Below are 27,305 nucleotides of genomic sequence, written 5' to 3'. Positions count from 1 at the left end.
CATGCGCCCCGGGAGCTCCCTCTCTCCGCGCCCGGAGCCATGGCGGCGAGGTGGGTGCTGGCGGCTGCGGGGCAACGGCGGGGTGGTGCCGCCCGGCGAGCGGGCTGAGGGGCGCCGCTCAGCTGCCTGGTACTAGGGGGGGCCGATGCGGGGTGAGGGGTGCCGGTCAGCCGCCTGGTACCAGGGGAGCGAGCGGCACACGGGCTCCCGGCCTCGGCCCCGGCCCCGACCGCCCGGGGTTGCTGCTCGGCATCAGGCGGCGCCTCTCCCCTCCGGGGGGGGGGGGGATCAGCCGGACGGGAGCCGCTGTTTCAAATCCCAGGTCGCATTCATTCATTCCCATTTCAATTCTGAATGGGAACAGCAGGCCCTTCGGCCCGCCGTGTCTGTGCCGACCGCGATCCAGACCCATCCCACGTGGTCTGCATCCCTCCCCGGCCTGTTCCTGCGCCTGTCTAAATGCCCCTTAAACGTTGCCATCGGATCTGCTTCCACCGCCTCCCCTGGCAGCGTGTTCCAGGCACCCACCACTCTGCGTAAGGACATTTGAACACAGAACGGTACAGCACAGGAGCAGGCGCTTGGGCCCACGATGCCCAATTAACTAAACCCCTTCTGCCTGCATATTCACGAGTCTTATCTAACAGTTTCTTAAATGCCACTGTCGTATCTGCTTCCACCCCCCGCAGCCCATTTCCAGGCATTTACCACCCTCTGTATAAAACAAAAACTTGCCTTGCACATCTCCTTTGAACTTTCCCCCCCTCTCACCTTAAATGCAAGTTCTCTAGTACTTGACATTTCTACCCTGGGAAATAGGGTGGACAGTCAGAACCTATCGATGCCTCTCATAATTTTGTAAATTTTTGCCTCATAAATTTTCTTTAAACTTCCCCAACCTACGAACAAGACTATCTACCCTATCTGTACATCTTATTATTTATGCACCTCTATCAGGCTGCCCCTCAGCTTCCAACACTCCAGAGAAAACAGTTTGTCCAATCTCTCCTTAGTTAGGTAAATGGATTTAAAATTTCAAAGGAATTAAATTGTTGGGGTGTACAGCTGGTAAAGTTGCTGTCTTGCATCTCCATTTGTGAAGAGGTGCACATTCTGATTTAGTATAGCCAGAGCTCAGCGTCGTTGTTTCTATCAAGACTGTTAAAAACAAAAATTAATGTTGAACACAGTGGCATAACAGATAGAGCTGCTGCCTCACAGCTTCATGGCCCTGGTTTGATCCTGACCTTGGGTTCTGTATGTGTGGAGTTTGAACATTCTCCTTGTGACCACAGGAGTTTTCTCCACGTGCTCTAGTTTCCTCCCACATCTCAAAGATGTTGGTAGGTTAATTGGCTGCTATAAATTGCCCCTCGTGTGGGTTGATGAAAGAGTTGTACGGGATGTAGGTTACAGAAAAAATTAGAGGGAGAATGGGGTTGCTCTGTGGGCCGAGTGATTTTCCGTGTCATAAGTAAGAAACGTAGAAATATTAATTTGACTAGACCTCCGGAGTACTAATCCAGCAACACAACTTTCATGTTACTCTTTTCTGACATGATTGTAACAAAAGCGTATTTGAAAGTGACCTCAGTATTGAGGGGTTGACAGTTGTATCGAACAGACCCAAATAATGAATAAATGTTTCAGGAATGCAGTCCAAGGAAAAGATGATCGGGCTTTGGAGTTTCTCTTTGAGGGTTGCATAATGTAAGTTAACAATGTGAAGTGGTCTTTGGAGGAATTGTTGGGGAAATTAATGTTTAGCAGATTGTGATCACATCTAAAATCCTGTAAGGTTACATTTTCTTAGGCAAAATATTTTCAACAATTTTGTATTGCAATTTCTTCATTGTTGCATCTGGTTGGGGTAAACTTCTGTTATGTCCATATACAAAGTTTTGGCCAATTGATTGTGTTTTACTTGCTGGTCATTTTTTCCCCCTTTCCTGGTTCTGTGATGAGTAATGTTTGGCATGTATTATCTGAACAGCCTGTGGAGAGTTATGGAAAATTACTCTGAGAGCTTGGGACCTTCTTTTGTGTTTCCTTGAATCTATGTTCCAGTGGCCTAGATGAGCAGCAAATATTAGAATACTGTGAGGACATGTTTCTTACAGATGTGTTCGAGAAATGTGGAATTTTACTACACAGAAGGAACACTAGCATTTTTGCAGGGTCGTTTATGCCCTTAATTTGCAAAACATTTGGTGAGAACTTCTGAAAAGCTATAAGTTACACACATACCTGTAGGAAAAAAATGTATCTTTTTTAAATGCTGGTTGTGGTTATGGAGGAGAGTATCCCTGCTTTTCAGAACCATCTTTTTAGAACTCTTCAGAACCAAATCATTAATCTTTTTGTTGCAAATCTGGGCAGAGGCTTCATTTACCATCAGCTTGGTTGCTGATTGCCACCAAGTTGGTTGCAAATGGTTGCCCCAACAGTGAAGTATGGCCTCACTGCTATCCTAGATTGCCAGCCATGTTCATGTGCTCATGCCCCTAGGGAGAGCTTGAAATGACAAGCTTCTGAGCAGATGATGAATGATCCCAATTGAACTGCCTCTCCATGTAGAGGACACAGTTCATCCCATCATAGTAAATGGATAAACATTTGACAGTGGATTTGATGTCCACATCTTAAATGTTCTATGTTGAGAAACTCCTTTAACCTCACTCTTTTTCAATCTTTTTGTTAAATTTCAAATTAATATACATAACATTAGTGATTATACACATGGTGTGAAGGGATCGGGATTACAATAACAACAGTTACATATACACTCACAGGGAGTGAAATATATAATCTGAACCTCCCAGTCTCTTACTAAGTGAGCATGATACAAAAGAATTTGAAAAAAAATTTAATTATATGAAAAGAGAACCCCCAAATTAAAAAAAAATAGAAGCAAACCAAAAACTTCAAAAGAAAAAGCTGGACTGTTATTTCTTTGGTTTAAAAAAAACATTATTATGTCGTTAACTCCACTCCTCTATATTCAAAGGTTATTGAAAGGGATTCGAAAAATGTCAGCTTATATCATATGGAAATACTGATTCCAAACTTCCTCAAATTTAAGCGAAGGATCAACAGTACCTCTCCTGGTTTTTTTATAGTTTGAGAAAGCCATTGAAATGTGGTAGGAGGTATAGGATCCTTCCATTTAAATAGGATGGATCTCTTGGCCATTAATGTAACAAATGCAATCATATGACAAGCTGAAGCGGATAAATGGACAGAATCTATCATTGGTAACCCAAAAATTGCAGTAATAGGATGAATTTAACCTCACTCTTTTGCTCCTAAATATGTCCTCTGTTACTGAATCACTGGTGGAGACTTTATTAGTACCTTCAATGTACATGCTGCTCTGCATATTTGCATGTAGTATAGGATTCTCTGTTCTAAATTCCAGTCCAATTTTGGAAAAGTTGTTCAGATAGACATTAAGCATCTTATTTGATTTGAGGAAGAGCAGAGTAAACTCCTGTTTGGCTATTGCCAACAGATATTACCAAACCTATTCAAAAGGCTGTTGATCTTATTAATATTTGAGATTATGTCAAACTAGCTGGTCTGTTTGCCATCGTAACAACAGTAACTGCTCTTCCGTGATTGTGTGCCAAGGGCCTGGAGGTTTAAGGGTGTGTACGAATATAAGTCATGCAATATGTCAGCATACTACTTTTGACACGAAGGCTGTCATGCTGTTGATAATTAAAAGGATCAAAATTGTTTCCCAGTAACTTGCATTGGATGTTTTGATGTTGAAGTGAGCATTATACTTCCGATCCAAAAACGTCTTACTAATCTTTAACACCCTTGTCTTTGAACAGGGCACCATATCAACCTCTTCCAGAGACTGATTGGGAAGAAGTTACTTAATCGTAATATTTAGTGAGATGCTTGTTTCAAATGAATTAATGAAAAATGAAACCCGTGGATATCCGAGGAGCGAGGAGAGGCACATAATCAGATTTGGGTACAATGCAGTCTAGTTACTGACTTTTCAGCATTCCTTGTCATTAATTTACTTGAATTTAAGATTGCAAACTTATCAAAGCAGTATCCCATCAGAATTAATAATATATGGAATCTAATTTTTGATATTGTATTGATTAACTCCTACAAAATACTTGTTAGAATACTATAGAGACAGGCAGTGTGGAAAAGGGCCCTAGGGCCCACCAAGTCTGTGTCGACCGTCGATAACCAGTTACACTAATGCTAATTTTTTCCCCTCATGTCCCAATCAACTCTCCCCTGATCATCCTGCCACCTGCCTACACTTGAGGCACTTTACTGACCATCAGCATACCTTTGGCATGTGGGAGGGAACTGGAGCACTGGCAGGAACCCAAGGAGAGAATGTACAAACTTCACACAGACAGCAACTAAGGTCAGGATTGAATGCGGAGCTGCCAGGCTAAATGCTGCACCACCTTGCTGCCCATCTTGGCAGCTTAATGACCATATTCTGCAGAAGGGAAATCAATTTATTGAATCCTTTTGGTGCTGTTTGTGTGAAGCTGCATTTTGGAATTGGATTCCTCTTGCCTTTGTTATCTCACATCTTCCACCCAGCTTCTGTGATGAGTGATGTTTGGCATGTATTATCTGAACAGCCAATGAAGAACATTAAAGTTATTACTCTGAGAGCTTGGGGTATTGTTTTATGCTTCAGTCAAGGACTAATTTAGCAGTCGTTGTGTCCAAGGTCTAAATGTTTAATTTCTAGAAGCCTCGTGTGGCTTTTGGCAGGAAATCAAGGACTCTTTGTGTATTGCGTCAACTTTGCAGCGGCTGTGGGCTGTGCAGTGAGTAGTCCATCCCTTGGTAATCTAGAGATTTGGACTAATATGGAATGGATACTCAAATTCCAGTACATTGGTTCAAGAAATTTGTTTTTTTTTTAAATATTTGGAAATAAAAGGTAGCAATGAGCAAGTGTACAACACGATCACATTATTACTGTACACTCCCAGCTGATTCACACACATCTTTTAGGAAAGGATGCTTTCCTATCTTTGGTCGGGTCTTTATTTGACTCCAGTCCAACATCGGTATGGTTAAACCTTAACTGCCCTTCAGAGTGGTCTCATGGGTCACATGGAGTCACTAAGAGTGTTGGTGACTGTTGACTTTGTGAATGATGCCCGTTATCCTGAAAAATCCAGTGAAAATGATTAAAGTCACTAACAAATGTCAGTGTATGTTGCTCTATCTCGTATGTTGCTTCTGATGAGTATAGACATTAATGTGGAAGTGGGGGGGGGGGGGGGGGGTGGGTGGTGACGATCCCCATAACTTGATATAGCTGTTTACCTCCTTTACAGATGTATTGCCATCAATGTTTTTTCTTCTTTAAAGAAATCAAACTAATATGACTTCTCTTTGCATTCTTGTTTCTTTAGTCTGCTGAGGGGAAATATTGAAGAATAGGCTAGACAGAGTGCTGAGGTGGAAGGCACTGACCTTATTCACAATGCTGGAGGCCACAAACATCAGAGAAAGCTTGTGGAGCAATGCAGCTCACAGACAGTATGGTTTGAGGAGGTATGTTATTGCCAAGTTTTGAACTTAATACAAAGCAGTAAGTAAAGTCAACTGAATTAATGAACTTTATAAAGATTTAGGGCAGGAATGTGGCACTGAGGTGAGAGATCAGCTGCAATCTTGTAGAGTGGGGGAGTGGGCAGTAGGTAGGTCAAGCAGCCTACTGCTATTTATGTACTCAGCCGCAACATATCCTGCAGATGCTGGAATCTGGAGTGACGTGCAAAATGCTGGAGGAACTCAGCAGGTCTGCCAGCATCTACCATCTCTCAGCTTATTTCTCCTCCCTCCTCCACCCTCTTACTTTTCCCCCTCACCTGGAGGCCTGCATGTGCTCCTCCCCCGACCTTCCTATTCCGGCTTCTGCCCTCTTCCTTTCCAGTCCCGATGAAGGGTCATGACCTGAAACGTCGACTGTTTATTTCTCTACATAGATGCTGCCTGACCTGCTGAGTTCCTCCAGTATTTTCGGTGTGTTGCTATTTATGTACTTGTGCTTGGTGACTACATCACTCCATATCTCAATCCAAGTGTTTTTGGTTCAGGCTTCCCTTCAGTCCCGGAGCTGGGCACAGTTCCATTCTTTGGAGACCCAAGTGACTACAAATGCTGGAATCTGGAGCAGAAATAAACTGCTGGAAGGACTCAGTGGGTTGAGCAGCCTCTGTGGAGGCAAAGAGATGGTCGACATTTCTGGTGAAGGCATTGTTCTTCCAGCTGTTTAATTTTTGCTCCATGCCTTGACTAATGTGCTTGGACTTGCAACCCAAAATCGCCTCTCATTTGGTGCCATTCATAAGTCGTCCAGGCAAGCAGTATAGATCAGAATGCTTCATATTATGTAAGAACAGGAGGCAAATTGAGAAATGGAGGACTTTATAAACTCTGTTGTTATATTTTTGAGTGCCTTGTTTGAAAGGATGGTGGATGAGGATTTTGTGATTTTTTTTAAACAGGGAAATTGGATAGATACTTCCAGGTGGAAATTCTCAGGGCTGTGAGGAGTGATCAGAAGTATCAGCATTATTTAGTATTTTCATAGGGTGGGCAAGATACAATTAATTAACTTCCCTGTGTTGTATGGTTCTGTGGGCCAGTGGTTTTCACTGACTTAATATACAGATGGATCAAGACCTTTTCTAGTCCCTTTGAGGTTTGCTGTTCCTCTGGGAAGAGATCACACTTGTACCTTTGTATACATCAGTTTAATCCAAAGGCACGTCACTGAGACTTAATGTTTTTCATTTGTTTCTGAACAGTGAACCCTGAAGGATTCTACAATGTGGAGGTGGCGGCATTTGTTTGAAATAAAAAAACTGGTGTTGGAGCAATGAGTTCAGGTACCGTACCATTGATTGTCGTAACTTCAACCAGCAGTTTGCAAAACAGTAACCTGCCAGAGTAACAGGAGTGACATTTACACACACTTGTGCACTAATTAAATGATTCAACTGCAGTGGCTGCTTTGATACAGGGAAGTCTCGACCACTGGTCTGCTGCGATAACACCAGGCAAACCATCACCAGGCATGAGCTGCTCAGCTGGTAAAGCTCCTGCCTCACAGCTCCAGTGGCACAGCTTCAGTTCTGAACTCAGGTGTTGTCTGTGTGGAGTTTACATGTTCTCTGTGTGGCTGCGTGGATTTCCCCCTGGGTGGTCCAAATGTCAAAGATGTGCGGGTTGGTAGGTTTGTTGGCTGCTGTAAATTGTCCCTAGTGAGTGGTAAGATCTGGTGGGTGGGGTTGATGGGAATGTGAGGAGAATTTTAAAAAAGTGGGATTAATGTTGGATGAGGGTTAATGGGTGATCAATGATCAGTGCAGACTCTTTGGACCAAAGGGCCTTTGTCAGTGGTATATGGCTGTATACTGAAGAAGTCTCTATATGTTCAGGCGTAATATTGCTCCTGAACCTGGCCCTCCTTTCTGCACCCACATTTGGAAATGAATAATATTTTCCTGCCTGAATTGCCAGTGATGAGCATTAAAATAATCTTGAGAGCTTGTGACCCTCCTTTGCATTTTGCAGATTCTGCTTGCCTGCTGCCATCTGGAGGCAACGATGGTGTTTATAATGCTCCAATTGTGGTTCTTAAATATCACAGCACTAAATTACTAAACCATGTTGCCATAATAAGCAGTAGGTCTGTTTTCAACCTGATCAACTGTATCGATGGCAGCCAGGGTTCATTGTTGGTGTCAGGGTGAGGGAACTTGGCTCTGCACTGTAAGGTGCTGGGACATAAACCAGAAGGGACACTCATTCCACTTCTCTGCAGTGGAGTTTTGGACTTGAATCCAAAAATTTCTTAGTGCTGGTGTAGGTAAACCCAATTGGCACTTGTGCAGCAGTTGCTGTAATTGGAGCTAATAAGAGTAAAGCTTCTCTTGCTTGTTCTACTGTGGATTTAAGGGCCCAAGTAAAATATAGAAGCTTTAAATCCAGTCTTAATTCACACGTTTTCATTGTGCCTAGCTACGCTTGTCTTCCTTCCCTGAAAGTCTGCTTGACTATCAAGGGGTGGTATCACGTGGCGTTGCCCTTATTTTATCCTTTCTCAGTGAAAAGATGCCATGCTGTCAGACTAATTATTTTAGTTCTTCGTGATTATGTGAGGTGGCTATATGGCATTTTGAGTGCTTACCTACTGTAATGTGTTCATCCAATTCGTAAGCACAACCACAAAACTAAAGGTTGCTGTGCAAACAGAGAAAGTTTCAGTGTTTTATTTTACCCTGCCGACTACAGAGGCACATGGTTATCAGTTATCATTACCGACTTGGAGTAGAAAGGGGCCTTGAAAAGGCCCACTATCCTTTTCAGTGGGGAATTGCTCTGTTGTGGGCAGAACATTTTTCTAATGCTGTGTTATTTCTATTCTGAATAGCCATACAAAGAGGCACTCCAAGCAGCATTATCACCTTTGTGAAATTCCAGTCCAGAAAACTTAGTGATAATTTCATATTTTGTTTAAACTGTGCCCTCTCATTGAGGAATGGTTGGGAAGAGGTTCTAAAATGGATGTGAAGATATCCAGTTGAATTGAAGCATTGACTGGTGCTGAAGGAACCATCTGAGAAACTGGAAGTGTTTGGAGGGAATGGGCCCTAGCAGTGCCTGGATTGAAAGGCAAGACTGAGGCCAAAGGAAAGACTAATTGGCACTGAAACTGTCAGTTGTTAAAGCACTATATTTTCTGAGATTGTTGTAAACTTTAAGTTGATTTTTATAGTCTGATTTCTGGTTCTGTTATGACTTGTGTTTGGTGGGTTTTATTTGCAACTTTGTTTGCCTAGCGTGTCCTATTGTGATCCCCATCATCGCAGAGGCCAGTTTCCAGTCAATTTGATTCACTCCATTTGATAGCAAGAAATGGCTCAGAGCACTGGATACGGTAGAGACTACAGGACCTGACAGATATTCCTGCTGTAGTAGTGAAGGCCTGTGTTCCAGAACTAGTTGTGGCTCTCTCCAAGTTGCTCTAGTACAATTATAACACTGGAATCTACCCAGCAATTTGGAAAATTGCCCAGATATGTCCTGTTCACAAAAACAGGACACATCCAATCTGGCTAATTACTGCCCAGTTTACTCCAATCAGCAAAGTGATGAAACCAGTGCTTACTCACCAGTAATCTATTCACTGCCCAAATCTGGTTTCACCAGCATCATTTGGCTCCTGACCTCATTGCAGCCTTGGTCTAAACACGAACCAAAGAGCTGAATTCCAGAGTGAGGTGAGAGTAACTGCCCTTGACATCAAGGTAGCATTTGGCCAAGTGCGGCATCAAGATGTGTTGGTAAAACTAAAGTCAGTGGGGAAAATCCTCCAGCAGTTGGAGTCGTACCTAGCACAAAGGAAGATGGTTGTGGTTGTTGGTGACCGATCATCCAGTTTCGGGATGCCACTTCAGGAGTTTCCCATTGCAGTGCCCTAAGCCCAACCACCTTAACATTCGGTGGCATTGGGCCCGCACCACCAAATCGCTTCTTGTTTGGTATTGATTGAAAGAAGCACGTGGACAGTTCACAGTATTGTGAGAATCGGTGCCTTAATTAAGGTAATCGGTAAATGAACAAGAGGTGACATGAGAGGGGGAAAGTTGAACAGCATGTTATGATCCAGAATACATAACCTGAAAGGTGTTGAAATAGCTTCAGTAATGATTGAATGGGATTTGAATAAATAATCAACAGGAAAATTTAAAGACGGGAAGGATGAGCTCTATCATTCTGTAGTTAGGTGATGCATTTTGTTGCTGTGTGGATCAAAACCTTTGGTGACATTCCTTGGGGTGTTGATGTAGGTGGCTTCACAGGCCAAACTTTTAATGATGTTTCACTAACCTTGTTGGAAAACAGCTGACAGTTCCAATCTCATCAAGGGATTTGTGAGGAGGAGTTGCCTCGCCTCATCCTGAGAAGGTCATAGAAATGCCTTTGTGAAATGAATAATCGGTGGATGATGCTGGAAACCATTGACATCAAAACATAGTGCAAGATGGAAGCGCGATGACAAGGTACAATGCCATTTATTGTTGGAATTTTGCACAGTAGTTTGTGATCTTGATAAAACATTAACTGTCAAGTATAGAAGTTATAAGCTTTGGTGCTATTAGTGCACTGCTTAATGTATCAATATTTTTTACATTGATATCATGACTATACTATTGCATATACTATACATAAATATACTTTTTTGCATTTTGTGTAAAGGTTGATTTCTACATCAAGCTCTGTTTTTTCCCCAACTTCCACTTCCCAAGTTCAGTGATGAGTGATGTTTGGCATGTATTATCTGAATAGTCAGTGAGGAGTGTTAAAATAATTACTCTGAGAGCTTGGGATCTTTATGATTTGTTGATTATGTGTAGCTGCCATCTTGTAGAGACAGCAGAAACGCTTGCAACACATTCAGCAACTCCATTTTCTTCACTTGATGGCCTGTGCATAATATATTGTCGGTATTGGAATGTTGTTCACCCATTTGTTCCTTTGAGTTGAGCATTGCCTCTGGGTCATCAGGCTGATTGGTTCAGTGGCCATCAAAAATATTCAGCATTGTTCATTTATCATTCAACAGCAGCATCAATGCAAATTGGCTTAGTTTGCTCTGATGTAATAGTATCCTAGACTCTACAGGAAAGAACCTCATTCTACTTTGCTGCACAGATGAGCTTGTGAATATGATCAAATTTAGGTTTTCAGTGACTCACCCATTTCTCCTGACCACTTGTGGGGATGTAGGTACCTTTGGCAGGTAATGAATATTTAATTATACTTGTAAATTGCAGAACACATTTCCATTAAATTAATTGGCAGGGCATTAATCTTTGAGCCAAATTACAGAGTTGTCAGGCTGCCTGTGCTTGTGTACATAGCCATCGCCACTGACTGATGGTTTTGCTCTCAGAAGGGACTGTTGGAACAAAATTGATTTAGAGACAAAGGTGGGAAGATGTGCCTGGAAGCTGTGGAAGTGGGTGAGGTTCTCAATGAATACTTCTCTTCAGTATTCACCAAAGAGAGGGGCCTTGATGATGCTGAGGACAGTGTTGGTAAAGTTAATGTTCTAGAGCATGTAGATATCAAGAGAGAGGATGTGTTGGAGCTGTTAGAAAATATTAGGACAGATAAGTCCCCAGGGCCTGACGGAATATTCCCCAGGCTGCTTTGCGAGGCAAGGGAGGAGATTGCTGAGCCGTTAGCTAGGATCTTTGAGTCCTCATTGTCCACAGGAATGGTACTGGAGGGTGGCAAATGTTGTCTCCTTATTCAAAAAAGGTAGTAGGGATAGTCCAGGGAATTACAGATCAGCAAGCCTTACGTCTGTGGTGGGCAAGCTGTTGGAAAGGATTCTAAGAGATAGGATCTGTGAGCATTTAGAGAATCATGGACTGATTAGGGACAGCCAGCATGGCTTTGTGAAGGGAAGATCATGTCTCACAAGCCTGATAGGGTTCTTTGAGGAGGCGACCAGGAAGATTGATGAGGGTAGTGCAGTAGACGTGGTCTACATGGATTTTAGTAAGGCATTTGACAAGGTTCCACATGGTAGGCTTCTTCAGAAGGTCAGAGGGCACAGGATCCAGGGAGGCTTGGCCGTGTGGATTCAGAATTGGCTTGCCTGTAGAAAGCAGAGGGTTGTGGTGGAGGGAGTGCATTCAGATTGGAGGGCTGTGACTAGCAGTGTCCCACATGGGTCAGTTCTGGGACCTCTGCTTTTCGTGATATTTATTAATGACATGGATGAGGGGGTAGAAGGGTGGGTTAGCAAGTTTACAGACGACACAAAGGTCGGTGGTGTTGTGGATAGTGTGGAGGGCTGTTGAAGATTGCAGAGGGATATTGATAGGATGAAGAGCTGGGCTGAGAAGTGGCAGATGGAGTTCAATCCGGAGAAGTGTGAGGTGGTACACTTTGGAAGGACAAACTCCAAGGTGGAGTACAAAGTTAATGGCAGGATTCTGGGTAGTGTGGAGGAGCAGAGGGATCTGGGGGCTCATATCCACAGATCACTGAAAGTTGCCTCACGGGTGGATAGGGTAGTTAAGAAAGCTTATGGGATGTTAGCTTTCATAAATCGTGGGATTGAGTTTAAAAGCCGCGAGGTAATGATGCAGCTCTACAAAACTCTGGTTAGACCACACTTGGAGTACTGTGTCCAGTTCTGGTCACCTCATTATAGGAAGGATGTCGAAACGTTGGAAAGGGTGCAGAGGAGATTTACCAGGATGCTGCCTGGATTGGAGAGTATGGATTATGAGGAGAGGCTAAGGGAGCTAGGGCTTTACTCTTTGGAGAGGAGGAGGATGAGGGGAGACATGATAGAGGTGTACAAAATATTAAGAGGAATAGATAGAGTGGACAGCCAGTGCCTCTTTCCCAGGGCACCAATGCTCAATACAAGAGGGCATGGCTTTATGGTAATGGGTTGGAAGTACAAGGGAGATATCAGAGGGAGGCTTTTCACCCAGAGAGTGGTTGGTGCATGGAATGTGCTGCCTGGGGTGGTGGTGGCGGCTGATACATTGGTCAAGTTCAAGAGATTGTTAGATAAGCATATGGAGGAATTTAAAATAGGGGGTTATATGGGAGGAAGGGGTTAGATAGTCTTAGGTGTAGTTTAAAGGTAGGCACAACATAGTGGGCTGAAGGGCCTGTATTGTGTTGTATTGTTCTATGGTTAGATGCAATTGCTGCACTTCGTGTAGAGTCACAATACACTCAGTAGCCCCATGCCAGTAAGATAACCAGTGTGTACAATAGAGTCCAGTTGTAACTTGGAGCCTATAAAGTATATTATGGCTACTTAAATATCTCACAGAATTTCTCTTCTTAAAGGAGAGGGGATGGTTTATAGTTGAGAATGTTTTGACAGGATTCTTCACTCATGGTGAAATTTGTTTCAGGTGCTACAGAATGGAGAACGAGCAAGACCATCACCCAATGACTTCAGACATAACATGCTTGCATGGCTTCAGATGATTCTGATGTCCTCTGGCCAGGGTCATTGGATTTAGAGACTTCCCATCTCAATATGGAGCAAGGACCTGTTCATTTATCTGTGCACTGGCTCAGTTTCTTTGGTGGAAGTGCTTGATGACTGACATTTTGTAGCCAACCAAGAGGAAAGACCAGGTGAAGAATTCCTGAGGTGCCTCTGACCCTGAAATTGAAATAAATGGCTTCTGGCAGGAGTTTTCTGGATTATTTTTGGGTCCTGTTGCTCAAGTACAATTGTGAATGTGAAACTGGTACATAGAGGAACTTCATTAAACAAGCAATCAGAGGTAGATCCAAGGATGCTGTAACCAAATAGTATTTTCAGTGAATTAAGTGACTAGGCTGAGAAAGAATTAACCTTTCTCAGTTGGAGTTTTTGTGTGGAGTACTCATTGGTGTTGAATTCTCCTATGTCCCAATTTTTGCTTTAAAAATATTCAAGCCATCTGAGAATGAAAGTTTTAAATTTATTTTGCATATATTGTACTGGTTGAAAGAGTTAAACGGCTGCCTTATTTACACAAGGAGCAACAACATAGCTTCAATCAACAATACTGTCTTTAAAGTAGCAACTAAATGGTCAAATTTCACAAGGATCCACAAAGGCAAATATTAAGGCAGATCTAAAAATGGAGCTTTTGAGGACCATTTAGAAAAGTTTGGGAATTTGAGTTTAGGGCCTTGGCAGCTGAAAGCAAGGACCAATTAAATCTTGATGATCAAGAGGTCAGAATTAGAGGAATGCATGGAGATTAAATGTAATTGAAGTAATTTGAGAGGAAGGATGGGATGCTGCTTAACTGGGGACCATTTAACTTAGCAAACATAAGTGATGGAAACTTAGTGCAGGTTAAGAATTGGGTAGTTATTTTGAGAGGGAGACCAGCCTGGAGTACACTGCCATGATCAAGTTTAGAAATAAGCAACAGTTAAGGGTTTGAGCTGAGACAGGGAAGAGAAATGGGTAATCTTGGTCAGTGCACAGTATGTAGTCTGTGAAGATTGTCAGGGAAATCTTTAAGGCAAAGTTGAGAGGTAACTTTCAAGCCTGAAATGGAATGTTACAAAACATGGACCTTTAGCTGTCAGGCTTGTCTCAGTGGTATGCTAGTCATAGGACATTCATGCTCTGGTACAGCAATATGGTGGTGCTTTTTCAGATGAGATGTTACATCTATAGGAATTTAAGATAGAGGGATATGTGGGAGGAAGGGGTTAGATAGTCTTAAGAGTGGTTTGAAGGTCAGCGCAACAGTGGGCCAAAGGGCCTGTTGTGCTATGACTCCTGAAGTGGAAATAAACCTGTCTTGAGTGGACAAACCAGTACATCAAAGAATAGGAATTCACATGTCATGGCTAGTATTTAGCCCTCAAACAATACATGACCACTCCTGTAGTACCCTGTATTTTTGGAATGAGATTTGCTGGAAATCAGAAATAAACATTCTTGCATTACAAGTGACTACAGTTTGCTTGGTGTATTGGTTATAAAGCACTTTAGGACATGGGAACAGGTTGTGAAGTGTCTCCATCCCTTTCACCTGCAGTTGGATTCATCTTTGAACCAAGGTGCACATGTAATTCCACAGGATAAGGCAGTGAGCATTGTTGTAATTAAACAATAGTATGCCCCAATACCAATCAGATAACTGGAGAAAAATAGGCTATTTGGACCTACTTAATCATTCTTTGAGAATCAAGTCCATTGTTTTACAGAATCTCAGAACAATCTTCAAGCCCCCTTTACTATGCTTCCATCTCAACTTTGCTTAGTTTATCAACTTATGTGCAATGCTTCAGATCTTTTCTATGACACCTTGGTGCATTCAAATCATCCTAACCTCTTTCCCCAACACGTGGTGCACATGGTGAGTATTACATTATACCCCTTTTACCTCCCTTCCTGCAGCTTAAGGGTTCAAACACTTCCCAGCTACAATAATTTAGAGTAAATAAATTTAGTATACTGCATTTGCTGCTTATGAAGTCACCACTACAAAGCCAAGTCCAAACACTTATTTAATGACTGTAGATATTGATCTACATGCATGTTTTAGATGGAAGATTAGTCCTGTGTGTAGTCCAATAAACCCAAGGAATACATTTTAACTAAGCATTTACTGGACAACAGTATCATTCTGAAATCTGTCCATCACTGTTGCACTCATTTTTGCCCCATCTTTTAATTTTCTGCTTGCCATTCATCTTGCCTTGAACCATTTTACTTTTAATCTCCCATCTTCCCCTTCCCCAAAATCTGTTTAACATTACACATGATGAACATTCATTGACCCAAGTCACATTTCACTCCACATGTACTGATTGACCTGCTGAAAATGTTTCCAGCAGCTACAGTACAATTCTTTGTTGATGGACTATGAAATGAGAAGTCTGGTTTCAGAAAAAGGTGGAACTTGAAACTAAGTAAAACAGGGAAGCAGCACAGGCTTAAATATTTTATTCATTTTGAATTACATGTATACACGAGAGTTAGTATCATTTTGAAACTGTAGTGACAGAATAGAAATATTTCAGACTAGCTAAATGCAGTACACTAAGTTAATTACAAGATTTAGAACTTTTATATTTATTGTGATTAAATAAAGATTTCCCAACTACTCCCTCCTTGCCACTCATTAATTCAAAACCTGAACAGGTATTTTTTGGGGACATGTACAATTCCCAGCTCAAATTCCAGGACCAGGAGGAACAAGTCTCCATAAGACTGGCCTCCATCAAACATGAGAACTTAACTCATCCACCACATCATTTTTAGTAAATTAGACCATTTACAGGTGAGCCCTGGAATGGCCTACAAATTGATAATCTCTTATCCAAAATATGCCAAGAGCCCAGTGGTGGTGGAGGAGGAGGAGAAGAATCAAGCTTGTATTTGGGAGCAAAATCAGAGCCCTCAACACTCCCATGATGTTGGATCAACTGTGCTGCCATGTTTGATTTTGGCATTCCTTGCAGCATATATGGGGAAAATACCATTAATCTATTAAACTAACCTGGAATTTCATGGGCTTAGTCAGTAATTTGCACATAACAATACAAATTCAAACTTGAAAATAGCTTCAAGAGAATAAAAACATAGTGGAAGGGAGAGGAGGAAGAGAAATAAGATACATTTTTTAATATAAACATTCTTTGGATTAATTTCAGTTAGTAATTTTTAGCAGCAATTAACTAACTTGGATATGTAGTCAACTATTTGCAAAGCACCTAAGTACAAAATGTAGTCTTCATCCCCACCCCATTTCCTATAGTGAGGGTGGCTCACAGGATGAACCATTGCAGGTATCTTCAGATTCCATCCTTACATGCCAAGTGTGGTGTCTGCTGCCATGTACTGAGATTGATCAGGACTTGGTTAAGTTTCTCCATCCACAAATTCCTCTCGTCCTTTGTATCAGCTGACAGCCAGTATCTGCAAGTAGTAGTACCAGGTTAAGTGGCATTGTTTGGTTTGTGTTCCACAGAGAATAAAAGTTCATTTGAAATTATAGTCAATATAAATTTTCATTTAAGTAACAAAAGTCTGTCTTAACACAAGCCATACTAGCATCACAGACACCCCACGAATGGCACAGTTAGTAGAGCTGCTACCTCACAGCACTAGCAACCTGGGTTCAACTCAGACCTCTGATGCCGTCTGTGAGGAGTGAGCATTTTCTCCCTGCGGCCACATCGGTTTCCTCCAGGTGTTCTAGTTTCCTCCCATATCCCAAAAGCAGGAGTGTAACTAAGTGGTGGAATCTGGGTGAAGATAATGTGAGGAAGAATAAAGAGATTGATGTACAGTGGCATGCAAAGGTTTGGGCACCCCTGGTCAAAATTTCTGTTACTGTGAATAGCTAAGTGAGTAAAAGATGACCTGATTTCCAAAAAGGCATAAAGTTAAAGATGACACATTTCATTAATATTTTAAGCAAGATTACTTTTTTATTTCCATCTTTTACACAGTTTCAAAATAACAAAAGAGGAAAAGGGCACGAAGCAAAAGTTTGGGCACCCTGCATGGTCAGTACCTAGTAACACCCCCTTTGGCAAGTATCTCAGCTTGTAAATGCTTTGTGTAGTCAGCTAATTCTTTCAATTCTTGTTTGGGGGGGGGGGGGGGGGGGTTGGATTTTCACCCCTTTTTCCTTGCAAAAAGCTTCTAGTTCTGAGAGACTCTTGGGCCATCTTGCATGCACTGCTCGAGGTCTATCCACAGATTTTCAATGTTTAGGTTGGGGAACTGTGAGGGCCATGGTAAAACCTTCAGTTTGTGCCTCCTGAGGTAGTCCATTGTGGATTTTGAGGTGTGTTTAGGATTCTCTTTTCACCTTCAGTTTTTTTTTAAAAACAGTGTGATGTTTGCTTCCAGAATTTGCTGGCATGTAATTGAATTCATTCTTCCCTCTACCAGTGAAACATTCCCTGTGCCACTGGCTGCAACACAAGCCCAAAGCATGATCGATCCACCCCTGTGCTTAACAGTTGGAAAGGTTCTTTTCATGAAATTCTGCACCCTTTTTTCTCCAAACATACCTTTGCTCAATGCAGCCAAAAAGTTCTATCTTAACTTCATCAGTCCACAGGACTTGTTTCCAAAATGCATCAGGCTTGTTCAGGTGTTCCTTTGCAAACTTCTGATACTGAATTTTGTGGTGAGGATGCAGGAGAGGTTTTCTGATGACTCTTCCATGAAGGTCATACTTGTGCAGGTGTCGCTGCCCAGTAGAACAGTGCACCACCACTCCAGAGTCTGCTAAATCTTCCTGAAGTCTTTTGCAGTCAAATGGAGGTTTTGATTTGTCTTTCTAGCAATCCTACGAGCAGTCCTCTCAAAGTTTACTTGGTCTGCCAGACCTCAACTTGACCTCCATTGTTCCTGTAAACTGCCATTTCTTAATTACATTACAAACTGAGGAAACAGCTACCTGAAAATGCTTTGCTATCTTCGTATAGCCTTCTCCTGCTTTGTGGGCATTTATTTTGGTTTTCAGAGTGCTAGGCAGCTGCTTAGAGGAGCCCATGGCTGCTGATTGTTGGGACAAGGTTTGAGAAGTCAGGGTATTTATCAAGCTTTGAAATTTGCATCACCTGGCCTTTCATAACAATGACTGAACAAGCCATAGCTCTAACAAGCTAATGAAGGTCTGAGATCTTGGTAAAAAGTTATGAGAGCTCAAATCTCTTGGGGTGCCCAAACTTGCATGGTGCTCCTTTTTCCACTCTAAAATTGTACAAAAAATACACTAATCTTGCTTAATGTTGGAAAGGATGTTTCATCTTTAACTTTGACTTGGAGATCAGTTCATCTTCTACTCACTTAACTATTCACAGTAACAGAAATTTTGACCAGGGGTGCCCAAACTTCTGCATGTCACAAAGTAGGTGGTTGATAGTGCAAAAGATAGGCCTATTTCTGTGCTGTATTGCTCTACAAACATGAAGTGCTGCTCCATGTCCCTTATACTTCAGGAACAGGCGTCAACCATCAGGAAAAAAGATTCAGACTTAATTTCAGATTTTGAACTGATGCTACTTGGAAGACCATCAGGACTTTGATGCAGATTTTTGTCATGAAGGGTGCAAAACAAAACCTGCAAGAAATAGCAGTTCCACAAGACACTAGCTGCAACAAGCCATTGTAAGGACTTGCAATCTGAACTACACCTTATTCCTTTGAAAAACCTCCAAAATCTACTGACAGTATCAGCCTAGTTTCCCAGGCCACATTGCAATACCAAGGCCCTATGTAGTCAGTCAGCTCATTGCAACTGGTGAGGTTACTAGTGTTCAGTTCCTGGAGTGGAAGTTAAACTCACTTGTTTACCTGGAGGTGTACTACCAACTGACGATCAACAAATGGTAAAACAAAGTGGCATAAACAACAATGTCTTCTATTAACTGATACTACCCTGAAGCCAAAATATTCTTTAAAAAACAAGGGCCTAATTAATCACAAGACTGCAACATTCAGTAGTATAGAGCAATATTTGTTGAGAAAGTTGAAGCAGAATTCAAGCTGGCCAAGCGTCACCTCTCTCCATTCTTACCAGAGCCTTGAAATTAAGTAAAAATGTAATGGCATATTTTTTAGGAAGCAATGCCATGGAGAAATATTTAGCAACTCGCCTTAAAATTAAGCATTTAACACCGATGGCTAAAGAGACTCACTTGGTAAAGCAGAGTTTGTTACGACACTGAACAATTAGAGTTTCACGATCATCTTTAGACTGAGGCCGTGCTGTGATCAGCTCCAAGGTTTTAGGCCTGGAACAGAACTCACGACTGGCAGGTTCAATCTTGTCTGTGGTGCAGTCGGCCAAGTTAATGCAGCCAATAGGTTTCTGGACAAAATAAAGAGCGTACTTGTGTCTCAATACAAGTTTTTAAAATGTTATAACACAACTACACATTCTCAATAGTAGACAGTTGAGCTGAAACCCAGTACATAAAGAGACCATTACAAAGCAGTAACCCTTTAAGGGGTCGAAAGTCCCAGTGCAAAGCAAATCTTAACCATTTACTACTTCTCCATACACCAAAAACACAAACTAGTATTTTAGTTTGCATAGTGTACCAGGTATTTGAATTTTATACAGTATAGAAATAACACTGATTTATATAAAGAAATCTGAAATTTAAAATGCATAAATGTTGGTGAGTTAGTGGATCTACTTAGGATAGGGAATTTAATTTTCAAAAAGTCAGTCTGAAGAGCAAAAGCATCAGTTGGGGTTTCTATTCAATTGCTCTTGGACACAGATGCAATGGCCTAATGGTGGATGGTGTTGTCTATCCAGAACATTAGGCAAAAATTGATATAGAAAGTTAGTGTTGCCAGTACCTTAGGAACCACATGGTTTAAGCTCATTTAAAGGGGAAAATATAAAGTTTAGAAACTTAGCTGTGCAGTTAATCTGCTGATTTGTTAGACACTGTTGATCAAACTAGTTTTCTAAACAGCAGCAGTACACAAATTGTAAACTTGCATAATAAGTATTGGCTCTTAGCAAAGAGATTTGTAATTGGTTCAACATTTTACAATGCCACTTAATTTTGGAAGTGGCAGAGCAACCAAATGGTTTGGATAGAGTACAAGTCTGTAATGTAAACATTTCATATTATTAAATCACCTTGTGTTTCTCTTCACTGGGGTAAGTCCAATAGGAAAGCGTGTTGCTAGACAGCACAAACCACCGACGATGCCATGCACCGAACCCACTCACATCCTCAAATACAGTCTGCACAAAAGAAGTAGTGTTAGAATGATTCTAGTCCAAGAATCAGACAGCTTTTGAAATGTTTCTCATTGCACTGCTTGGTCAATAAATAGCACGAGACAAATTTACTAGTGAGAATCCATACTACACGTGGAACACTTAATATTGCTCTTCCATATCAACATACATCCTTTTGTGGATGCTTGGTAGATTGAGCAGTAAATTGGGAAAAGAAAGCCATTGGTTTCCTGTCTGTAACCATTTCACCTCCATAAAAGAAACTGGAGGCATTCAAAGCATAAAACAGCAATTACCAGGAATCCAGAATGCTCGATGGAGGAGTGAAAATGGCACTGCAACTTCAAATAGATGGCACCTTCAAGGGGAGACAGGAACGGAACCTGCATTTGGTTAAAGATGCATTAGTATTTCATAACGAACTTTTGCAATACAGTTCCATACACTAAACTCCAGATCAACAATAGAAAACTCTAATCAACAGAAACAAGTTCATACACTGACCACATACTTGTATGGCTTAACAACATTTGCAAAGGTTAACCACATTGCAAGGAACCAGAATCTGAGATTTCAGATATGCAAGTGCTATGATAGAGAAGCAAGCAATAGCTTGGTTGGTAGGGAACTTCAGCACTACACACTTGCTATAGTTGAGAATATTGAATATAGGACCATGCAAAGACAAGCCAGAAGTGGGGAGAAATTCCAGCCGGATCGATCAGCTACTGCTACATTGCACGAAGCTGTAGTTTGGACTAGAGAATACATGTGAATTATCCATTTCCCCCATAAGCAAATCACAATTTAATGTATTGTCCAAAATGTCAGATATGTAATTGGTTTAAGAGCCACTATAGTATGTGACTGAAGTGTCAGAAAGAACTCAAGCTCTGTAAACCACATATCTCACTATACAGAAGTGCACTAAATAGGCATTGATAACAGATACTGATGATTTTGTGAATAGCAGGCAATCCAGAAACCCATTTTCTAGTCCCAAACTAAAGCTATGATACACACAGGAAAATCTAATGATTAGGTGCATCTAGGTATTAGGTAACTGTAGCAACCTTGTCCTGAAACTCATCTCCAAGCAGTTGCCTGACTTTTCCATCAAGCTTCATCTATAGTAAAGAGAGCACAAGTACAAATTAATTGACATTTAGAATTTAAAGTAACTTTTTGAAAAAGAGGAACAAATGGATGGCACTTGAGACGTCAGTTCTGATATCTTTCCACGGGCTCATCTGTAGCTCAGACACAGTAAATGATCAGGATGAACAGTGGGAGTTTTCCACAAGGTTATTTGCCAATGACCAGCAACCCAGTGAGAAGAGCATCTCAAAAGTAGCAATTTCCATTAGGAGAAAAACTCAGCTGAAGGACTGGGTCCCGTAAAGAATCTCATTTTTTGTTTGTGCCTAACACTGCTTTGAAATTAATTGCAAACTTTAATTTGGGCATTAAATTCCATAAAGGCATAACACTCTGAACAACATGTGAAGGGGCTCTAGAAAATTAATTAAAACTGTCCAAATCCAATTTTGTGCAATGAACAAAATTGGTAATTTGTTCAGAAGGATGTCCCATACAAGGGCATCAGAATGCACTTCAATAATCAGATGATTTCTCTCAATGCTAAATCACACTCATTTCAAGATGAAAATTCTAGTGATAATCTTGTCTTGTGCAGATTTTCAATTTTAACTTTCCAACTTACAATTCAAAATATGAACTTCGGACAATGCCAAGAACCCAAAAACTTATTTGATAACCCCAGTCCAAAATATAAAAGGGTGGAGTTAAGAAACTCACTTAGAATACAGTTAGTGTTAAACATAGATGAACTTGAGGAGCAGGATGATGATCAGGGGCAATCCCTGCAGTGCATGTGCAATTCAAGGAACCTCAGTTTAGGTCAGAGGTGCAGACATTGCAATGCATCAGGGAAGAATTGCCTAAATGTTTCATACAGAAGGCAGGCACATCCTTCACTAAGTAGTGGTTTAGATTTGATTAGTGGTCAAGGAAAGACCAGCCTAGCTGTAGCACGACTACAGATGCAGCAGTGAAGCAGCTTTGTCTTTTGCCACTGACCAATAAATAGGACATTTGTTCCAAATTGGTAGCAAAACAAAAAATAAAACAGCAATGACCAGATTGTATGGGGGCCAATCAAGCTAAGGAAAAGTGAACAAGGTATTGGTAGTGGCAAGATATCATCAGGAAAGGGAACACTGTTCTGAAGCCATGCCTGGAAGCTCAAGGCTATGCTTGCCCATCTAGTGCAGTACAGCACAGCCTTCAGAGCTCCTAATCATGACTGTTGAGTAGGTTCTAAGAAAAAAAATAGGGCCATCTGTGGGAAAATTTTCTTCTGGGTCCCAAAGGTAGAGGATGCTGGACACAGTCTTTGGATTTAAAAAAAGGAATTTACAAAGACAAACGTGGGAACAGAATGAACAGGAATGGGTGCACACACGCACTCAGGTGATCGCAAAATGTGAAGGGAGTCACAACAGGGGTGAAGTGCACACACACAGTGAACTAGTTACAAACGATCAGGGAAAACGCAATAGTGCCTGAACCCCCTGAGTCTGGACAAGCATCAGCTCTACACTACTGGGAATCTACTTAAAACGCTCCTAGACCCCTGTGGAAGTGCACACTTACCAGTGGTCCCTCAGTGTGGTTTTGGCCCTAGCAGCAATCAAGAGAGAAAGAGCTACGCACATGTGACATTCTTTACAGTGCTGGAAAGCAGGGTGGAGCTAGCTCAGGTAGTTCAACAGATACTGGTCATGGCCAGGTATGAGGTGTGCGCATGGGAACCAATGGTCAAGAGTGTGTGCTAATGGGTGGGTGGAGCTAGACCTTTATTGACAGTGGTGTCACTTTCGACCAGTACCCGATGGTGTCACATGACAGCTATGAGCTTTCACACTACAATCTCCTTAGAAACCAAAGAACTCAAAGTAGTAACATTCAGAAACTAATGCAATGTTGGACAATTTATGCAGGTATACAATTAAAAGTATTAAACCACGAAAGGCAAATCTCTAGATTATTGTTGCGCAAATCTGTTAAGAATACTAAGACAGCATGCATGACATCATTACAAACATACAATGGGCCACCAGCTATGATTAACAAGCAGTCCACATATACTAGGTAAAGCAATGTTTCCCCTAGGTGGGGTGTTGGGAACCAGTCAGCCAGCCCATCAGGACAGAATTGGAGGGGAAATTTCTTCACCTAGGGTGGTGGCAATGAATCCTTTGGTTTTCTGCCCAAGGGGTTATGGAGGCTCAGTAGTCAAGTACAGTTGAAACAGATCAGAATCTTAGATATTAAAGGGAACCAAGAGACTGCAGGCAAGTGGCAGGAGGTAAAATATCAGCTATGACCTTGTTCAAATGGTGCAGTAGGCAAGAAGCTGATGACCTACTCCTGCTTCTAGCCATTATGTTCTTTTGACTGCAGCAAGAGAATCTATACAGCTTGTATACTGTTCAACTACAATGTCGAGTCCAGGGAGAAGTTCACACCTCACTGTAGTGAATAGCAGGGGCTGGAAGAATTTTGACTACAGCCTACACATCTTGCTCTCCAATAAATGGAAATTGTGGAGCAAGATCAAGTGAAAACTCTACAGCAAGTCCTTGGGCAACTCTGCAGAGGCAGTATCATTCTGATATTCCATTGGTTGGCTCAATGTTTTTGAGAGCACAAAAGACAACAGGATACACAGAACCTCTGCGGCACACACACAGCAATAAATATGCACCATTAAACAGGCAATACTGAGGCACCACTAACTTTGGATAGAAAATGATTTTCTTTGGGCAGAAAACTGTAGACAAAGTGGCAACAAAAGGTGCAAGGCATCAAGCAATAAGCTCAAACTGTGGTTCTGAAGATATTTAAGATAGAAGGGAGATTCTCTTTCAGACTAGTAATATTATGGAAATGGAGGAAACATCAAGAATGTCCCAAAAACTAAAAGCAATAGCACATAAATGGGTCCAGTAGCATATCATGCACTTTCCAATCCAATAGCTACAGAAAGCTCAAAATGAGAGCTACATAATGACCTAGTGAACACTAGTTTAAATGTAATGGTGTCAAAGGGTATGCACATCCCACTACCACATGGCATTCAACAGAACATCTGACAAACTTGTGACAGCTGCAGGCAAATCCCAAATTTAAAGCCAATTTCAGAGGAATGAGGGAAATGTTGATAACCAAGCCATGGTAAGTATTTAAGACTTGCAAATTTTCAATTTGCATTCCCAATGAATAATGCAAACTCCAATGGAAACAAAAAGTTAATAAAATAGAAGCTTACATTGCCAAAAGAGTACCAAGCCTATAAATTGAGTTTAAACAAAAGCTGCAATAATGTAATCAGACTGCATGAGAGAAACAATTTTTTTTTTTACAAGCATGTAAAAATAAAGTAAATGTAGATCCGCGAGGCAGATAGAAGTTATATGCAGAATAAAGAAATGGTAAACACTATAAATAGTGTGCCTGCCTACACACACAGGAATAGAGTCTGTAGGAAATCATTTGGAGCCAATAGTTCAATGATTAATGAGCAATAAGAAATAGAATAAAAACTGGCAAATTCTCTACACTACAGACTAGTAAGAAAAGAATGGCTACATTTTATTTTGCAGAATTTGGCGATGACATTTACTGCCCATCTCTAAAAGTGAATACATTTGGATCTTCCCAAATTCCCTAGCTTTTAGGAATCTGATACATTGCAGTAGAATTCTTGGCAACGCTAGGTTTAAGGGAGGGGAGAATATTAGAAGATGTGAACCAGTCTAATAGTGGTAGGGAAAATACTAGAATCCATCAAAAATATGGTAACAGTAATCTTGGAAATCAAGACAATTTCCTTTGGTCTGCTTAAGAATGTGGGTGTAACTACCAGGTAGACAAGAGGGGCAGTGAACAGAGTGGAATTTGGACAATGGAGAGCAATAGATCAATGTTCCCTGCAAATATCCAAGCAAGCAGACTTGGCCCTTACTTGATGAGGCACCAGCTGAGAATACCAGGTTCACTGTCCGGGAACAGACCATTCAACTTGCATACTGAATTCATGCTCCAATGGGAAAGGTGCATTTGCATACACCAAAATTGGATTTCTCACAGGACATTTGATAAGTGGCACAGGGGAAATTCCTACAAAAATTAAGACTAGAGATTTAGAGTGAGCAAAGTATATATTAGCATGACAGATTTGTGTCTAAAGTTGGATTAAACAAGTCAATTTTGAATGCTAAAAATACCATACAAAATGAGAAAGGGCAGAAAAGTTGAGAAATTTAGTAGGACTTTAGTGTGCAATGGAGAAGGCTTAAATACTGTATAGCCTGCTTCTAAATGTTAGAGTACAAGTAATAGAAATTGGAAATTTGTAAAGTCTTAATTGTAGTTCTTTTATTAAGTAATACTGAAAACCAATTAGACACAAGTCTACCAAACACTTGAGAACAATTTAAACTTAGTAAATCAAAGTTGGTACTGCTTACTCAAGAGTCAAGTTATAGGATGGGATGAATATTCAGAGTAATGAATACACAAGTTCACAAGACTTCATGTAATTTGGAGTAATTTTCCCTGGGTAAAGTTACTGCCTAGATACCCCAATCAGCAATCTAAACACTCTCAAATGAGAAAACCTAGTGTGTCCTTTAGATTCTCATTTCCTTTCCACCCCCTGAACTACCCAATTACTGAATCTGCTTAATGTGAGAAATTCACCATGCTAAAAGTTCACTGGGGTCACAGCATCAATACCTTGGTAAGAGAGTCAGGAGTTCACTGCACAGGACTCCAGTTATGAAAACAGCTGCACAATTTATACCTTCAAGGATTAAAATTAGTATTGCACAGATCAGCCCCATTGATAACTTGCTCACTTCATCAGTTCTGGCCAGTCAGAAATCTGGGATGGCCTTGATCACAAGCCCCAAGTCTGGACCAGATCATTTCCCCCAGGTGAAACCACTATCCTCTTGGGTCAATTGCCAGAGACAGTGAGCAAAATCAAATTTTATCCTGAATAAAATGAAATTAAATGCAGACATGTTAAAAGTTCACTGGAGTCATGCCATCAACACCTTGGTAAGAAAGTCAGAAGTTCACTGCACAGGACTCCAGTTAGGAAAAAAGAGCTTTGCTTCAGTTATATTGCAAGCACATCATGAAAGCCAGTCAAGGAGTTAACATTTTCCCCAAATGGGGCAGACTTTCCAGTGTTGATCCTGCCAGCATGTATGTGGGTGCAATTTCCTATTGAGGCCAGCCTTCAGCTGATTGGTGAAAGCTAGCATATAGGGCCTTTCTGATCCAATGGTCTGATCTGTCTTTACAGAGTATCAACAGATGGTGAGCCCCTGACCAACTTCAACATCCAATCTTCCCTTGAAAGCATGGGTGAAGTTTTAAAGCCAGATTCTTTTGCCACAGCCAGACTTGTATGCCAGCTTACCTAGCACCTGGTGAACATTTGGCTAAGCTAGAAGCCCAGGGAGTCAGGAGCTAAAATGATAGCAGTCTGGCTGGTGGTGGGGTGGGAATTAGTGTTGTTTGTTCAGCCTTCCTCTTCCACCTGACCTTTGGCTTGGGTCAATCCTTCCTCAGCAGCTTGTCACTGTCCAATGGGGAAGTTGGCACCCTCAGCCCCTTGATCGGAAACTTCACTGATGAAATCAGTTGAACAAGCCACAAGGAAACACCACCTCAATAATAGTTCTCCCTCCAGAGTTTCAGCTGGATGTGCCTCCTGCCAGACTAGATGTATTAATCTATGCCAATATCATCTAGTTCACTGTTGATGGACACATGTTGCTACAAGGCCAGGAAATACAAGACCAGAAGATTCCTGTGGAGAGCTCAGTATCAGTGGAGGCCAAGCAGAGCCAAACAGAAGCCAGCTGAAAGATTGACAAATAGCACTTGCATCTGTTTACC

The 27,305-nt window shown here is 41.4% G+C and overlaps 1 protein-coding gene and 1 long non-coding RNA gene across 12 annotated transcripts in view; one reads left to right on the top strand and one right to left on the bottom strand.

Annotated features, from left to right (window-relative positions):
• The first annotated feature begins 14 nt into the window (after nt 1-14).
• On the top strand, nt 15-13,115 carry LOC127577274 (uncharacterized). 2 transcript variants are annotated; one of them, XR_007957350.1, is made up of 7 exons: nt 15-50; nt 1,651-1,710; nt 3,840-3,985; nt 5,418-5,559; nt 6,819-6,899; nt 9,922-10,079; nt 12,972-13,115. It is a non-coding gene; the product is annotated as an uncharacterized LOC127577274 (long non-coding RNA). The 2 variants fall into 2 exon arrangements; XR_007957351.1 differs by lacking the exon at nt 1,651-1,710 and having other exon boundaries at nt 29-50.
• A 144-nt stretch (nt 13,116-13,259) lies between these two features.
• Nucleotides 13,260-27,305, bottom strand: part of LOC127577273 (anillin-like) — a 47,943-nt gene continuing 33,897 nt past the window's right edge. For 5 of the 10 annotated variants that reach the window (XM_052028326.1, XM_052028329.1, XM_052028332.1 and 2 more), the window contains 5 exons: nt 21,380-21,433; nt 20,603-20,689; nt 20,202-20,309; nt 19,240-19,412; nt 13,260-16,498 (listed from right to left, as the gene is read on the bottom strand). In XM_052028326.1, the coding sequence (XP_051884286.1) occupies nt 16,375-16,498; nt 19,240-19,412; nt 20,202-20,309; nt 20,603-20,689; nt 21,380-21,433 (546 nt within the window). In that variant the 3' untranslated portion in view covers nt 13,260-16,374. The remainder of the gene's footprint in view (nt 16,499-19,239; nt 19,413-20,201; nt 20,310-20,602; nt 20,690-21,379; nt 21,434-27,305) is intronic. The other 5 variants (XM_052028328.1, XM_052028331.1, XM_052028333.1 and 2 more) reach the window with 1 other exon arrangement.

The sequence above is a fragment of the Pristis pectinata genome, chromosome 13 (assembly GCF_009764475.1).
Source record: "Pristis pectinata isolate sPriPec2 chromosome 13, sPriPec2.1.pri, whole genome shotgun sequence".
Classification (NCBI taxonomy): domain Eukaryota; kingdom Metazoa; phylum Chordata; class Chondrichthyes; order Rhinopristiformes; family Pristidae; genus Pristis; species Pristis pectinata.
The sequence above is the reverse complement of the archived record's forward strand: the minus strand, read 5'-3'. Positions and strand labels throughout refer to the sequence as shown.